Source organism: Aristolochia californica, unplaced genomic scaffold (assembly GCF_029961685.1).
Source record: "Aristolochia californica isolate CCGP_79_NKW_82.1479 unplaced genomic scaffold, dmAriCali1.0.hap1 SCAF_13, whole genome shotgun sequence".
Classification (NCBI taxonomy): domain Eukaryota; kingdom Viridiplantae; phylum Streptophyta; class Magnoliopsida; order Piperales; family Aristolochiaceae; genus Aristolochia; species Aristolochia californica.
This window is the reverse complement of record NW_027181804.1, coordinates 26536279-26552351: the sequence shown is the minus strand read 5'-3', so window position 1 is coordinate 26552351 and position 16073 is coordinate 26536279. Positions and strand designations below refer to the sequence as shown.

General features: G+C 34.4%; 1 protein-coding gene across 1 annotated transcript; it reads right to left on the bottom strand.

Annotated features, from left to right (window-relative positions):
• Positions 1-78: 78 nt before the first annotated feature.
• On the bottom strand, positions 79-6990 carry LOC137948354 (zinc finger CCCH domain-containing protein 48-like). Its single transcript, XM_068794422.1, has 10 exons — positions 6722-6990; positions 5902-6356; positions 5725-5820; positions 5524-5613; positions 5311-5412; positions 5026-5172; positions 3264-3383; positions 3113-3172; positions 880-977; positions 79-771 (listed from the first exon to the last, which is right to left on the bottom strand). Exons 2-10 carry the CDS (start codon positions 6352-6354, stop codon positions 624-626), a joined length of 1314 nt encoding a protein of 437 aa, XP_068650523.1. The 5' UTR covers positions 6355-6356; positions 6722-6990; the 3' UTR covers positions 79-623.
• Between the last annotated feature and the right edge of the window lie 9083 nt (positions 6991-16073).

Genomic DNA, 16073 nt, shown 5'->3' with positions numbered 1-16073 from the left:
ACTAAGATGGATTTAAAGTCCTTTGTTCCTGCATGAGATTAAAGAGTAATCTTACTGTCTCAATTCGATACAAAACAATGGGGAAAACAGCTTGTCATTTCCAGCATTTCTGACAGTAAGATTTACAGACGAAAGACGCAAAACACCACCTCTTTCACGTTAAAATTTTCCTGTTCATTATTTGGGCCTCTGCTGTATCCACTAGTGAAGCAATTTTTTTTTTTTTTTTTTTTTTGATACAAAACACATCACTGGATTAACAATATTTGGCTATACTTTGCCAGACTCTCCATGAGCAAAGGCAGGGTTTTCCTGGGAGCCTCACCTCCATCTGATCAATTATCTCCACAGAGTTTACTGTCCTGGTTCATGTCAAAGCTATTATATCCATAATTTGCTTCACTGCATCTTACAAGAAGATTTACCCAGACTTCCTCATCACCATGACTTCTTTGAGAACGAGATGCTCTTCAAGCGTTTATCAGGCATTGATACCTGTACCCTTTTTCTCCAAAAAAATTCTGAGACCGTGGGTTATCTCTGATAACTGAATTGCACTGTAAAAATGATAATGGCTGATAGAATAAAACTGCTCAGCCGTTGTTGATACTATAGTGTGCTTCTCATTCCAATCCAATATTATTTGCTTGCTCTATCCATTTCCAGACTTTTACTTGCCCTGCTCCATCGCCAGTGAAAAATAGACCCCCAGGACCAATTTGGATGGCCCGCACTTCCTCCTTGGAGAATAACTTTCCCCTTTCAGCAAAGCTAAACAAATAAACAAACAGACTTAAATTAGAACGAATTAACAACATTTTTTTTTTCTTTCGTTATGGACAACCGCAAGAGTATACAAATAAAACACGTTAAACTTACGAAGGCAGGTCATACAACCGGACAGAATTGTCATTGCATGCACATAGCAGTACCGGCTTTGCTTGTGCATCATGCATGCCACAGAGGGTAAGCACACCCTGACACAAATGACAAATTTAGTAAGACGAGGTGTTAACAAATGAAAACTGAAAGCAACACTGTCATTAGTGCTATCATGCTTATGCCATAGACATAATTGTCATTAGCACTTCCCTGTTGATTAAATAAAAGATTTTCACTTAAAAAGAGCTCAATTTTGATTTTGAGATCAGATAAACTTGTGCTGAACCTATTTATTAAAGACAATGCAGCCCACGGGAGGCATAATCAACCAAAATTTTCAGTTTTTAGGTACTATGTCCTGTAAAATTGGATCCCACAAGGGCAAAAATGACTTTTTTTTTTTTTTAACATTCAAATTGCATGAAGTCAATTGTACAAAGAATTTTTTGGAGACTGACTTCATGTCTTTTATGCCACCAGCATAACTAAAGTTTACCTTTAAATTACAATAGAACTATGTTTCATTCTTCAATAGAAAAAAAAAATATATATGATCCTTTTCCAACCAATACCAACAACAGAAAGTTGCACAACAGAAACATTCAATAGAATATATAAAACATGCATAAATCATACACTCTTAGGGGGGGTTAGTCTACAATGAAGTAGAGATGAATTACGTGCGCATTACTCCGTTCATTCGATTAGGCCGTTAGTGGTGAATGAGCGCCTCTTCATTTAAATCACGCCAAGTAATCTTCTCAGGCAAAAATCGGGGAATTGTGTTTCATACCTATTTTTCAAATCATTCACATGAAGCGATTGCGCGGGACACATCTCTCCCTCCCTCGACGAAATTTTTTTCCTCATTTCGCTCTATGCTCCCTCCCTCTCAGCCTTCCTCTCCCGAAATTTTTTTCTCCTGCTCTCTTCTCCCTCTTGGCTTCTCTCCCTTCTTGGCCTTCCTCCCCGAATTTTTTTTCCCTCTATCTTCTCCCTCTAGGCCTCTGTCGCAGAGCCACCATCGCAAAGCACGGGAGACCGAGCCTCTGTAGCAGAGTCTCTCAACCTCCCTCTCTTCTCCCTCTCGGCGTACCATCAGAGCGCCGCCTTCGTCGCCGTTGCTTGCTAGTCTGCCGTTGTCTCCCGCCATTATCCGCGCCGTGAGGAAGACGACATTGGTTTAATTTTTCCAAACTTAGGAAAAATTAAACCAACATCATAACTTCATTATAATTATTTTTTAAAATAATCCATATTTTGTTATTTATAAAATAATTTTATTTATTTATTCAGTATATTCATTTTGTAATCACAATGAAATTAGTGATTAATAGTCGTAATTAAAATATTGTTAAAGTAAACATTTGATAAATTGTTATGGTTTAATTATCCCATTACTATAATTAATTAAACCAAAGGTTTTAAATTTTGTGGCAATATATTATTAATTAATAATACGTAAAAATATATATTATGTTATTGATAAAATAACATATATATATATTTTTATTTTATTTTATTACTGTATTAAATTAGTGATCTTTAATGTTAAAATATATCTTATGTTATTAAAAAAATAATTTATTTATTTTTTATAATTTATTCTAGTCACACGTAAATATTATATTAATTTATAATAAACTGTAATCATTAAGTAATATAATATAGTCTTTCATTAATTAGTTTATTAATATATTTAAATACTACACATTAAATCACTTGTAAGTGTAGTAACCATGTTTATTTTGGTTAATTATCTGCTTAGGTATATGTTCTATTTAAGTATATTATAAAAAGTTACTCATTCTCTTGTTTATATCATATTTTTCATTTTGGGGCACTAGCACTGGAATCTGTTTTAACCTAAGCTATTTGGTCTAGTGGTATTCTGTTTACATTAGGTGTGTCAGGTCGCCAGTTCAAATCGCGCCATGCCCCCCCCTCAAAAAAAAAAAAAAAACACTGGAATCTGTTTTCCAATGCACTTGAACTCGTATACACTAACACCCAATGATGAGTTGAAGTTGAATCAATTCATTTAAGATGAATTGAAATCTTAACTTCATTTCTAGTTTATTGTGGACTAACCCGCCCTTAATATATCATAACATTTCATGACTTTCAAGGGATCTTAGGATACTTTCCACATTGGGATCCCTCTACTTCATATTGAAGAAATATGAAAAACAAATAAAGTAAACAACTCAGCTTGACAGCAATAACTTACATGTTCTTCTGAGTGGGTAAAAGTGACCTCCAGATTGCCAGTTTCTGTAGCTGCCCATACCTAATAAACAACATTTTCAAAAAAAGAGATGAATAGACAATGAAATGTGACAAAAGTTGATATTACCATGTCAAGAAATCAATATGCGGACCTTGATAGTTTGATCCAATGAAGCTGATACTAGAAACTGATCCCAGCACAAAACAGACATAACGACAGACGTATGATCTGTCAATGTCTGAAGGCACTGCAAAGTTGCTAGGTCCCACACCTGAAAGACATCCAATCATTAGTTGCTGATATACAAATAAGACTTACACATAGGAGAAACAGGACAGTAGTTAAAGAAGCAGAAGATCAGGTCTCATAAATCCTCCCTTTCACTTATTTTCTTCCACAATCCCTTCCTCTCTTCTTCCCAAAAAGGGCAAAAAAAAAAAAAAAAAAAAAAAAAAGACAGCAACTCTGCATTCACCTCTTTCTTTTGGTCTAAAAATATTTTCTTTTGTTCCGAAGAAATAACTAATTTTGAACTAAATGAAACAACATTGAAGTAACAATAGCGTAATAAGAGAGTTGAAAAGAAACTGATCGTGCTACAAAATCCATCAGTCCAAAGGAAAATGCAGCCAAATTCAATCAGGAGATCACTGAGTTGGCTCTAAATGGAAACCTTAAACAGAAAACGGGCATTTAATATAAGCAGAGAATTTTATTTTTTTTAAAAGAAAGATAAGGAAAGAAAAATAGCAACTTTTGTTACAACTCTTGACTATGACAGAAATTTTAGGACCCATAGCAAAGCAATGTATCCTACTTTAAGTATAAGTTTTAGTTGATTGGAATTTAAGACCCATAGTAAAGCATCCAATCCTACTTCCTGAATCCTAATACAACTAGGATATCTTGCTGTACGAATATCACAAATAAAGCACTGTTAGGACGAGAAGGATAAGCTCACTTGAGCTAAAATCTCTTTTCCCCTTTCTTCTCTCTCTCTCTATCTCACATACTGTTTCCTCAATGGGACTCTTAGAATTCAACCAAAAATAAATAAAAAATAAACAATAGATCTTGCTACACAATCCTTCAGACTGAAAAGGCTGGTAGGACCAAATTCAATCTGGAGGCCACAGAGTTGGGTCTAAAGGATAACATTATACTGAAAATGGATATTTAAAATATGCAGAATTTAAAAAAATAAAAGAATGGAAGAAAATTAGCAACTTTTGTTATTACTCTTGGCGCCTTTGGCAGAAATTTTAGGACCCATATAAAGCAAAGAATCCATAAAAATGTTCAGTCACATCTGCAAAAAGTTATGTAAGACCAGACTACCAATGTATTCACATCTGTCCATCTTAGAATAAAACAAGATTAGCATGGATTACCAAATCCCTACTCAACACCTGAAGGTCTTGCCAGAGCCTAACCCCACTAAACACCTGAAAGGCACTGACTACGAAAGGGACCCCACCATTGGTCCTATGCCTAAGATATAGCAGCAGTCATAACAATCAATTCCAAATGCATCATTAGCAATCACTGGATTACAACTGTTTGAAAGCACACAACTTGGATAACTTCCATAAAAACTCCTCTAAAACTACCATAGTTGTCTAACCCATCAATTAAATACTCCAAATCTTTACTTCTCTGAGCAAACCACCATTATGATGAAAACAAATTGACATTGCATGCATTTGAAATTCTAACTCAAAGGACCAACTTGCAAGGTTTTGAAACACATCATTTATTCAACAACACAATAAAAGGTTCATAATATATCAGATGAACTAAAGCAGTAGGTTGAACATAGGGCATTTAACTTTCAGCATTGAACACTCACAAACACCAATAGAGAAGCACTTCCTGGAAGAGGAACAGAAGAATCAACATCCAAGGCAACTTACTTTGATTGTCGTGTCCATGGAACCTGAATACAGCCTGTTAGTACCAACAATCATTGATACAACAGCAAGGTTATGGCCATTAAGGGAAGCAGCTGGCTCAAAGCAGTTTGTGGCAGCAATAAATTTCCATGCCAAAATACTGCCATCCTGCACAATAAATCAACCCATAATACAAAATGGGACTCATGGAAATTTCTACAAGCACATATCTTACCACAAGAACCATGACGACATAGAGAAAGTTGTAAAAAGGACAAACATTTAAACTGTCAAAATAATAGTCACCTGTACTCCAGCAAACAGCATCTCATTGCCAACAATCATGGAATAAACTTGCCCAGCTGGCCCAGTAAGGCTTAGCTCAGTGTTTATTTGAGTGTTCCATGCCTGAAAAAATAAAAAACAGTACCTGTTAAAATGAGCTAGCCTACTTCAAATACCCAAGTTCTGCTCCAACTAAGAATTTCAAAATAGTATGTTCTAATTAACCCATTTTACCTTAATGCTGTTAGGAATTCCAACAAACACCCATGGGCCTTCACTTATCATACATCCAATTTCACCACCCAGATTAAAGGCCCCAGCACACTACAGATAGCAGAGCATATTAAACACTTTAAACAGTTAAACAGTTCAAAGAGAAATCTATCTGGTTGCTGAGGAAAAGGAAAGGAGAAAAGAATCCAAATGGATCCTCACCCTTCCAGACTGACAGTCCCAAACCCGAACTGATTCATCTTTGCTCCCAGAATAAAGCTTATCAGACCCAGAGGGAAGAGCGATTCCGCTAATAGCCTGCAACAAAAACTCTTTCAGTTCCACGGAAAGAAAAGTGTGAAGGGCCCAAAAGAATGTGCACAGTGGCCATAAAACCACCTTCTGATGACCTTCCAGAGATGTCAAGAATGTGAAGCTTTCTCCAACAAACCACGAGTGCAAGTATCTACACCTTTCCCCGTAGGTGCAATGCCCTCCAACCCAATAATTGCAGACTTTTTCTGTCTTCCGAAGAGCCTGAGTCAATCCGGTACTTCCTCCCCCGCGACCACGGCCCCACTTGGAAGGACCGGCTTGGCCAACACTATTGGGACCTCTCCGTACGGGACCCTGGAAATTTCCGTCATCTGGAAAATGCTGCGCACGCTTAGAAGATCCGTTAATTCCAGTCGGGGCCTGGTCAGAATGCAAAAACTGACAGGGGAATCTGTTGCATCTCCCTGCTAGCCAGTGATAACACACTTTCTGTTGCCGGCCAGCGGCACCGGATGCCGGTACAAACCTCTGGTACACCTTTCTGTTTCCATCTCTATCACCGTTATCCAAATCCATGTCTACCAAAAACAAGAAAGCACAGAGAAAACCAAAACCCTAGTTCAGAACACAAAAACCAGATCGAGAATCCCCGTCTTGCCCGACGTATATCTAATCCAGGAAAACCCTAATCCGGCCTGCCTGAGCCCCAACACCTATCGGATAAACACAGAACCCTGGAAAATTCGAGAAGCACCCTTTTGGGATTCAAGCGGAAGAAAAAAGAGCATCCGCCACCGGCAACAAATCGGAGCAGCGAGCAATCCGTAGTCATGGCCCCACATCAAATCATCGGCGGAGCTCCAAATATCAGTTATTTGCCGGTGAATGCTCTACAGAAATCGTAAAAATCGGAAACGGCTAGATCATTAGAAGTGGAGCAGACCTTAATGAAGAAAAACCTCCCAAGAAACCAAAGCTCCGAGTATCTTGATTCCTGAATCCTGAGGCTTTTGGTTCTCTCCCCCGCTCTGAAGTACTGCTTGCCAGTTGCTACGAGAGACTCAAAAGGATCGAGCACTAATTAAATGAATGTAACCTCTATGTTTGTTCGTACTCAAATATCCCTACCATATTACCTCTTCATCGTCCAAACTAAACTCCGAACTAGTGGGGAAGCTCAAGCTCTATTTCGTTGCAGCTTTCACTTCCACAATCAAGATCGACTGAATTGATAATCTATTCATAGATTCTCGTCAAACTTGTCATTAAGGTCCAAATATAGATCATTGGCTTCTTACACTATCATATGATAAAGAAGCCCACATGTTATCTACCCCCATATATATGTAACCATGCACTATATTGTCAATTATAATATTTTATTGGTAGACAAATGACACCATTAGAATTTTATTATTAATAAGAATATATATATTATGTTACTATGTTGTCAAGTACATCAACACTATGCTATTGCCTACCCACAATATTATATTTTCAGTATGCTTCACTTCGATAAAATATGTTTGTAGGCTATAAAATATGTTCCTTAAGGACCCACACAACCTTGAATTACATTGTAAAGTACATTGTTTTGTTGGTGGATAAATAACACCATTAGAATTGCATTGAGCAAAAAAATATATACTATGTTACTCATCGGTAATATACTATGTTCTCAACTATCTCAATACTATGTTATTGATTGCCCATAAAACTGTGTTATGAATATATTTCATTTAGCCAATTATATTCTTTGGTTAAGAAATAGTGTTGTGGAGAGACACAACGTAGTACTACATTGTTAAGTATAATAGTTTTTTTGTGGACAAATTATGTTATCAAATGCCTTAATATTATGTTATTGACTGCACATGAAACTATGTTATCAACAAACCTATTAGTACCTTACTAGAGAGAGAGAGAGAGAGAGAGAGAGAGAGAGAGAGAGAGAGAGAAGGGACAAATTCTAAGAGGGAAATGAGGCTCGAGAAGCTAGAGCTTGATGCCCATTGGGTCGTATCTATAGTTGTAAAGAGATATTTATAATGTTAATGGTGCCCTTAGGGCTACACCTCTTAAGAGAAAAAAGATGGAGAAAAATATATATCAGCTTGTATAATTACAAAGTTATGCTACCTCTTATTAAAGAGTTTGTCCTATTTATCATAATGACGCCCTACACACGTGGAGGTCTTTTAACACTCTCCCTCAAGTTGGCGTTTGTAACTTCACTTTGCAAATAATCTTGGAAAAAGAAATTGTGTGCTTGAAATGAAATTTTTATTGCCTTCATTTGATTCATCTTATCCTTGTTCACATCTTGCTTGTGTCTTCATCTTGTTCTCCTCCTCACATGGATATTCTAGTAACATAAATTTGATTACCATAATACGTGAAATTCTTCATGGTTGGTTACCTCTTTCTTGAACTTCTTCTTCTACTTCTCCCCCTTAAACTCGAATTTTTTTGTTCTTTACCAAGACACTCAAATTGGACAAAATAATGATGAGAAAAGAAAAATTAAGCTAGCATGCTCTCCTATCTAGATTTTCTGGTTTTAGATTAGTCGTAAGAAGGAACAATAAAATTACAAAAATAAAGGAAAACTTACACCCTTCAAATTTGGAGAGAAAACATTCTCCTTGAGATTTTTAGGTCTTCAACCTTTGATACACAAGAGGAAAAAATTTTCTGGAATTTGAATTGCTAGTATGCATAAAGAGTTTGAGAGAGATTGAGTTTTTGCAAGTTTGTAGCTCTTTTCTCTAAAACATGAGTTTGTAAAGAAATTTCAAATAAAAATAATGGTTGAATGCAATAAATTACCAATAAATGCTCTCATTACTTTTTAAAAGACGTTTGGATGGTATGTATAAGTCACCCCATCAAACTAGTCATTTTTTGCCTATTTACAAAAAGTTGCAAAAAATGTTGATCAATCACTAGAAAGTTATGAGTAATCAACCATGTATAATAGCTATATTTTTGTGTTCCCCAAGCTTGTTGATTGATTAGTCAAAGTCTCAACTTGTCAAAAATGTTATGTTGATCGATCAATCAAATTTGATTGATCATGCTTTATGATGTGGGCCATGTAGAGTTTTCGATGATCAATCATTGTACATGGTATGATCGATCATTATTAGAACTCAATATAGTAGGTTGCTGGATGATCAATTAATCATTTACATTGATCGATCATGCTTTATGTGTTTCTACCTGTCTGTATTCTGTAAGATCAATCAAAGCCATGTAGGTTTATTGATCATGCTTTATGCCAGATAATGAGCACTAGATTTTAAGCACAATGATAATATAGCTAAGTGGTATTTCAAATTATAAGTTATGTAAGGTGTGTAAATAAAATATCAAGCAAGTTCATAATTTCAATAAAAATAAGCATTCACACACCACAACACAAAGAGAATTTTTGGTATCAATGTTCCCCTAATTGTATTCACCTCCCAAGAACATTTGCTTAGGAAACCACTATTTTAAACCTCTAATAGCTAGAATTTACATAAAGAGATTATGGCTCTCTTTAAGTCATGTGTAGCTCAATACATGTTTTTACAATCGTAATCTCTCCAAGAAATTACTACTAGATTTTAGCTCTAACTGGCCCTTTCTATCTAGATTGAATAGGTTCTAGATGAATAATTTACAAATTCAAACAAAAGAAAGGAAAACTTACACCCTTTACTTGGAAATCACCTTCTCCTTGAGAGATCCAAACATCCACCTAGTTTCACCACAATGAGAATATATAGAAGCTTGACTATGTGAAATGCAAGGTATAGGTAGAGGAAAGAGTGAAGGATATGCAAGGTTGTGACTCACTTTCACTCAAATGCACTTTAGAGAAGATTTGCAAGTTTGAGAGTAAACGCTCAAAGTATTTGCCAATAAATACTCATTCACTTTTCTATGAGTGGTATGGTGGGGTATTTATAACTTCCCCAAACCAAACTAGCCATTTTTTGCCCATTTGCAAAAGTCAGTAAAGTAAATGATCTATTGTTATAAAGTGATTGATCGATTAATCGACCATAATGACTCTTTTTTTCTATTAGAAAGTGACTTATCGATTAATGAATTGATTAATCAATATGTTACCATAGGTCCTCAAAAATTAAGTTGATCGATCATTGACAGAGGATGATCGATCAATCAGAATTCCCACTGGCTGTGCAATGCAAGTATGATTGATCATGCTTTATCTTCCTAATCGATCATTGACAGAGGATGATCGATCAATCAGAATTCCCACTAGTTGTGCAATGCAAGTATGATTGATCATGCTTTATGTTCCTGACTGGCAATATTCTGTCTGGTTGATCAATTTGGTGGGATGATCGATCATTCCATATAAAATTTGTTTGCCTGGATAGTATTGATCAATCAATCCAAATAGGATGATCGATGATGCTTTATTGCATGATATGGTCATGTTCTGGATGATCGAACAATCGACTTTAATTGATTGATTATGCTTTATATTTTTGGCATGCACACTTCTAGATGATCGATCATTGGCAGAGGTTGATTGATAATTCTAGTGCCAGATCAACTAAATTGACTTTAAAAGCATGAAATAATTTTGTTTGAGTGTTCTAACGTGTCCTAAGTAATATTTATGACCTACAACTTCATATTCACTATTGTACTCAAAGAAGGGAGTTTAGGAATACTCTCATATATTGTGACTAAGTTTTGACATATGACTTTTACATTGAGCTCTAGTCTTCTCGTTATCTTCTTCCTTTTGGGTGCTTCTTCAAGAGACTTCCTTCAATGATGCTTGAGATCTTGAGTAAGTTTTGTCGTTTTGAAGCTTTGGACCTTGAGATACATTAACTCTTAAAGGTTAAGTATCTAAAATACTTGATTTTATGAATTTTTAGATTTATTCAATTTTTTTATCATCAAAAGCAATAAGGGAGTCAACCTACGGTCAACACAATTAGTAGATCTCTTTACTAAGGCATTATCTTGAGTTCGGTTTCCTATTTTATGTAACAAGCTAGGATCATTTGATGCTTACTTTTCAACTTGAGGGGAAAAAAGATATTATGTTTGTACACAAACATGATCCTTTTGGTATTTATTCTTATGCGAGACTCAATGGAATTTTTATAATTATATAACACTTTTCTATTTTAATCAAAAGAAAGCTCGAGTGAGGCAGGCCTAGACTTTTGGGTTTTGCCTTTGCTAAACTCATGAACTTCTCTCCTCTTCCCTTGTCTTGTTCTTCATTCTTTCTTCCTCTTTTCTTGGATTTTCTCTTCCTACGTCTCTTTTTCTTCGTATTTTTTTTCTATATTTATAGGGCATTTGCATGCATGCGACATTTGGTCATTCATGGTCCTGTTGTACAATTTTCTTAACTCTTTCGAATTTCTCCAAGGCATCTAAATGATGTGATGAATAGGCACTTGCAATGTCTTTTCTCTCCCATGTCTTGTCAGACTGGGGCAGTCTGGGTAGACGACCTTCTTGTGTGACCTCTCTATCCTCGTTTATCTTCTACCTCTCCTAGGTTACCTGTTTGGACATTTGTGTAAATGGCCTTTAATAGAGGCTTTTCTCTCTCCAATCTAGTCAAATGAGGGTTATTCTTTCAAACCACCTTGCCTTTTAGCATGAGTTGTTTGTTTTCCCTTTTTTAAGGACATTCAGATGGACCATGGTCGATCAAATGGATAATATATTGTCAAAACTTTCATTTGGTTTTTTTTTAGCAACATGACATACTTAATGCACATCCTTAATAACTTAAGGGGGGGGCGGGGGTTAGTCCACAATGAACTTGAATTGAAGTGAATAAATGAATTGATTCAACTTCAACTCATCATTTGGTGTTAGTGTAGACGAGTTCAAGTGCACTGGAAAACAAATTCCAGTGTTAGTGCCCCCAAATGAAAAATATGATATAAACAAGAGAATGAGTAACCTTTTATAATATACTTAAATAAAATATATACCTAAATAGATAATTAACCAAAATAAACATGGTTACTACACTTATAAGTGATTTAACGTGTAGTATTAAAATATGTTAATATCCTAATTAATGAAAAATTATATTATATTACTTAATGATTATAGTTTATTATAAATTAATAAAATAACTACGTGTGACTAGAATAAATGATTAAAAAATAATAAAAAAGGTAAAAAATAACATAAGCGTATATAATAAATAAATAAATTATTTTGTAATTACATAAGAAATATTTTAACATTAAAACTCACTAATTTAATATAATAATAATAAAATAAATATAATAAATAAATAAATATATTTATCAATAACATAATATATATTTTTATGTATTAATAATTAATAATATATTGTCACAAAATTTAAAACCATTGGTTTAATTAATTATAGCAATGGGATAATTAAACCAAAACAATTTATCAAATATTTATTTTAAAAATATTTTAATTATGACTATTAAATCACTAATTTAATATAGTAAAAATAAAAATATTAAATAAATAAAAAATAATTATTTTATAAATAAAAAATCTAAATTATTATTCTTATTACAATGGTTTAATTTTTCCTTAACTTAGAAAAAATTAAACCATCGTCTTCCTTACAGCACGCGTCGTCTTCCTCAACGATGGGCCAATGGGCCACAGCCACAGAGGCGACGCTCCGACAATACGCCGAGAGTGAGAAGAGAGGGAGGCCGAGAGAGAAGAGAAGTCGAGAGGCTCGGCCTCCCGTGCTCTACGACGGAGGTCGAGAGAGAGAGGAAAGGAAGGCCGACGACAGGGGGGGGGGGGGGGTAGACGCAACGCACGTCGTGCGAGAAAAATGGTTGATTTGCAAAATAGGTATGAATCAACTTTTCCCCGTTTTTGTTTGAGCAAATGAAATGGTGTAATCTCACTTTAATTCAATTCTTTCTACACTAAAGCCATTATTTGATAAATTAGGTAATGCGGGGGGAATTCATTCCACTTTATTGTAAACTAACCCCCCATTAAAGAGGAGTTAGTCCACAATGAACTTGAAATGAAATTAAGATTTCAATTCATCTTAAATGAATTGATTCAACTTCAACTCATCCTTGGATGTAATTGTAGACGAGTTCAAGTGCACTGGAAAACAGTTTCCCCTAAAATGAAAAATATGATATAAACAAGAGAATGAGTAACTTTTTATAATATAACTAAATGAACATATACCTAGACAGATAATTAACCTAAATAAACATGGTTACTACACTTATAAGTGATTTAATGTGTAGTATTAAAATATATTAATAAACTAATTAATGAAAGACTATATTATATTACTTAATGATTATAGTTTATTATAAATTAATATAAAAATTATAACTCACTAGAATAAATTATAAAAAATAAAAAATTAAAAAATAACAGAAGTGAATATAATAAATAAATAAATTATTTTTAAATAACATAAGATATATTTTAACATTAAAATCACTAATTTAATACATTAATAAAAAATAATATAATAAATAAATAAATATATTATTTTATCAATAACATAATATATATTTTTACATATTAGTAATTAATAATATATTGCCACAAATTTTAAAACACTTGGTTTAATTAATTATAGCAATGACATAATTAAACCAAAACAATTTATCAAATGTTTACTTAATAATATTTTAATTAAAACTATTAAATTATTAATTTAATACAGTAATTACAAAATGATTATACTGAATAAATAAAAATAACTATTTTATAAATAACAAAATATGAATTATTTTACAAAATAAATATAATGAAGTTATGACATGGTTTAATTTTTCCTAACTTGGGGAGGCAACAAAGGGAAAAAAATGAGAAAAGAAAGGAGAAGAAGGAGAAAAGTAAGTCCGTTTGTGTGCTTTCTCCCCTTCTCCTTATCTTCCTTTCCAGGATTGTGCTCTTTTCTTTGGTTCTCTGGGTTTTTTGGAGGTTTGGGAGGTCGAAAGATGAAGCCTTTTAGTTAGATTAGCCAAAGGGAAAATTTTCTGTGTAGGTATAAATCCTTTTGAATTGTATTCTTCGTAATTCCTGAAAATGAGGGCAGCTGGGGGTGCTGTCATTTCGCAAGCACAAACAAAGCTTCAGCTCAACCTCACCGGAATCTGTTGAGGGAGGGTGGGCCGTGGTTTGCAACCGCCTCTGGAAGAGCCAGGAGAGTTTTGACTATTCATGATCGACCCTTTTCCGACTACCCATGTCCAGAATCTTCGACGACCGTAAAACAAAAAGAAATTTCAATCGCCATTATCAACAGTTGCTCCTGCATCGGCCAGACCCTCGAAATATTTATCAGAGGCTCGAGATGACTCCACCACCGGTGGAGAAAGACCTCCGACTCGAGAGAGAGAGAGAGAAATCTAACTTTACTTTGCTTAGGATGATGGTGTGAAAGAAGACGAGGAAAAAACTCAGCATTTCCTTTTCTTTCTTCTTCTTCCCCATCTTTTCAGTCACTATCTTACGATTAGTACATGAACATGCTAGGGAAAGAGGAAAATAAGAGGTTAAAAAACGGAGACAAGAAAGAACAATTGGAAGAAGAAAACCCAAATATAAGTTGCTAAATAAAATAATATGTAAGAAAAAAAAACTGAAATAAGAAATTGAAAAAATGAAAATTTAAATAAGATCATTCCTCTTTCACTTGCTTCAAATTGGAAATATTTTCCCTTTTCTTCTTTAAGTTGCTTCAATTTATGAGATTTATTTTTCATGAGACTCCCCTTAGACTTCATGACTTCTTTAACATTATTTTAGTTGTACATCAATGTCTTTACAATGTTTAGTAAAAGATTTTAAAGCTATTATTAGTGCACATAAACATATTCACCTCTCTCTCTCTCTCTAAGTTTGCGCATTTCTTGACCATTGCCAACCCAACTTGGCCGACTCGACCTAGATTTCCAAGTGCCTAATTCGGTTTCCCGAATTCGACTAAAAGAGTCAAGTTTACTAGAAAGAGTTGCAAATAGCAACTCTAAAAATATTTAAAAAATAAGCCAAATTATAAACAAGGGCTGGTCTTGCACCCTGGCTCATGTGCCTCTAAATATAAATACTCAACTATTGCATTAGAAAGCTATAAGACTGGGAGATGATGAACAATAACTATGAGAATTAATCTCTAAAGAGAGGAAGAGAACAACAAAAGTGAAAAAGTAAATCACTCATTGCTGCCCTTAATTATGGGACATTGAAGCACTCTCTTAAAAGCATGATGCACTATGATGGTGTTGCACCCTTCCAAGGTGCCAATTTCCAACACAAAATGAATCACATCTTGAAGCATACGACCACATTATGACCAGGCATCAGCCCTATTGGGATATCAATGTTATCATTGTGTTTTTGTCACTCATGTGTTGTCTACATGCAACACTTAACTACCATCTTTATTTTTATTTTTATTTTTATTATAAAAAAAAGTGAAATTTAAAGTATGACCTTTTAGAATTAGATGGTATTTTACAAAATATATTCTAAATCACTAGGTTGAAAGATATTGGAAGCTACATGGGAAACTCACACACATGAATCAAATTGTTGGAATAATAAAAATAAACAAAATAGCTCTTTCCCTCCAGAAAGTTCTAAACCTTTTACAAAGGAAGATAATAAAGTTCTTCAGAAAATCAAGAGTATGTTGGGTTCTTCTTCTAGTACCCTTCTACCCTCTATTTCCAGTACTAGTATAGGTATGTCTTTTTTCTTTCATGTTTCAACTCCCCTTCTTGGATTATTGACTCACGTGCTTCAAAACATCTCATTAGAAAATTAGGCAATTTATCTTCCTTGTCCCCATATCTTACTGATTGTTTTGTGTTTACTAGAGATGGGTCATAAACCAAAGTTCAAAGGGATTGGTTGTTCCTCTCTTTCTCCAAATTTGTCTTTGTCAAAAGTCTTACTTGTGCCTCAATTTCCATAAACTCTCGAGTTTGTGAGTCAAATTACCAAGAAATTAATTGTTTTTGTCACTTTTTGCCTTTCTTATTGTTTTAAGTTACTTTAGGTCTCTTGCAGTATTTATAAGAAAACCTAATGGTACACTTGTAATTTGTAATTGATATATGATTGGAGAGGAGATCGGTCCATTCTACATGTAAGGGGAGCTTCTGAGTGTGTCCTCCACTCTTGTTCTTCTCCAATCGTCTTTTCTCTTGATCTTGCGGCTAGGTGTGGCATCAAATCGAGCTGATTTGCGAACAGTATGAGCTCTGCTCGGTCCTGGCTTGGTTCAACTCGATAAATCCCAAACTCGA

What these genes read in the sequence shown, in the direction of transcription:
- LOC137948354 (XM_068794422.1), bottom strand. Translation starts at nt 6,354, where the DNA reads ATGGATTTGGATAACGGTGATAGAGATGGAAACAGAAAGGTGTACCAG. An exon ending in CTCTGGAAGGTCATCAGAAG is followed by an intron (nt 5,821 to 5,901) that starts GTGGTTTTATGG and finishes TTTTTGTTGCAG; the next exon opens with GCTATTAGCGGAATCGCTCT. An exon ending in CCATGGACACGACAATCAAA is followed by an intron (nt 3,384 to 5,025) that starts GTAAGTTGCCTT and finishes GATGTCTTTCAG; the next exon opens with GTGTGGGACCTAGCAACTTT.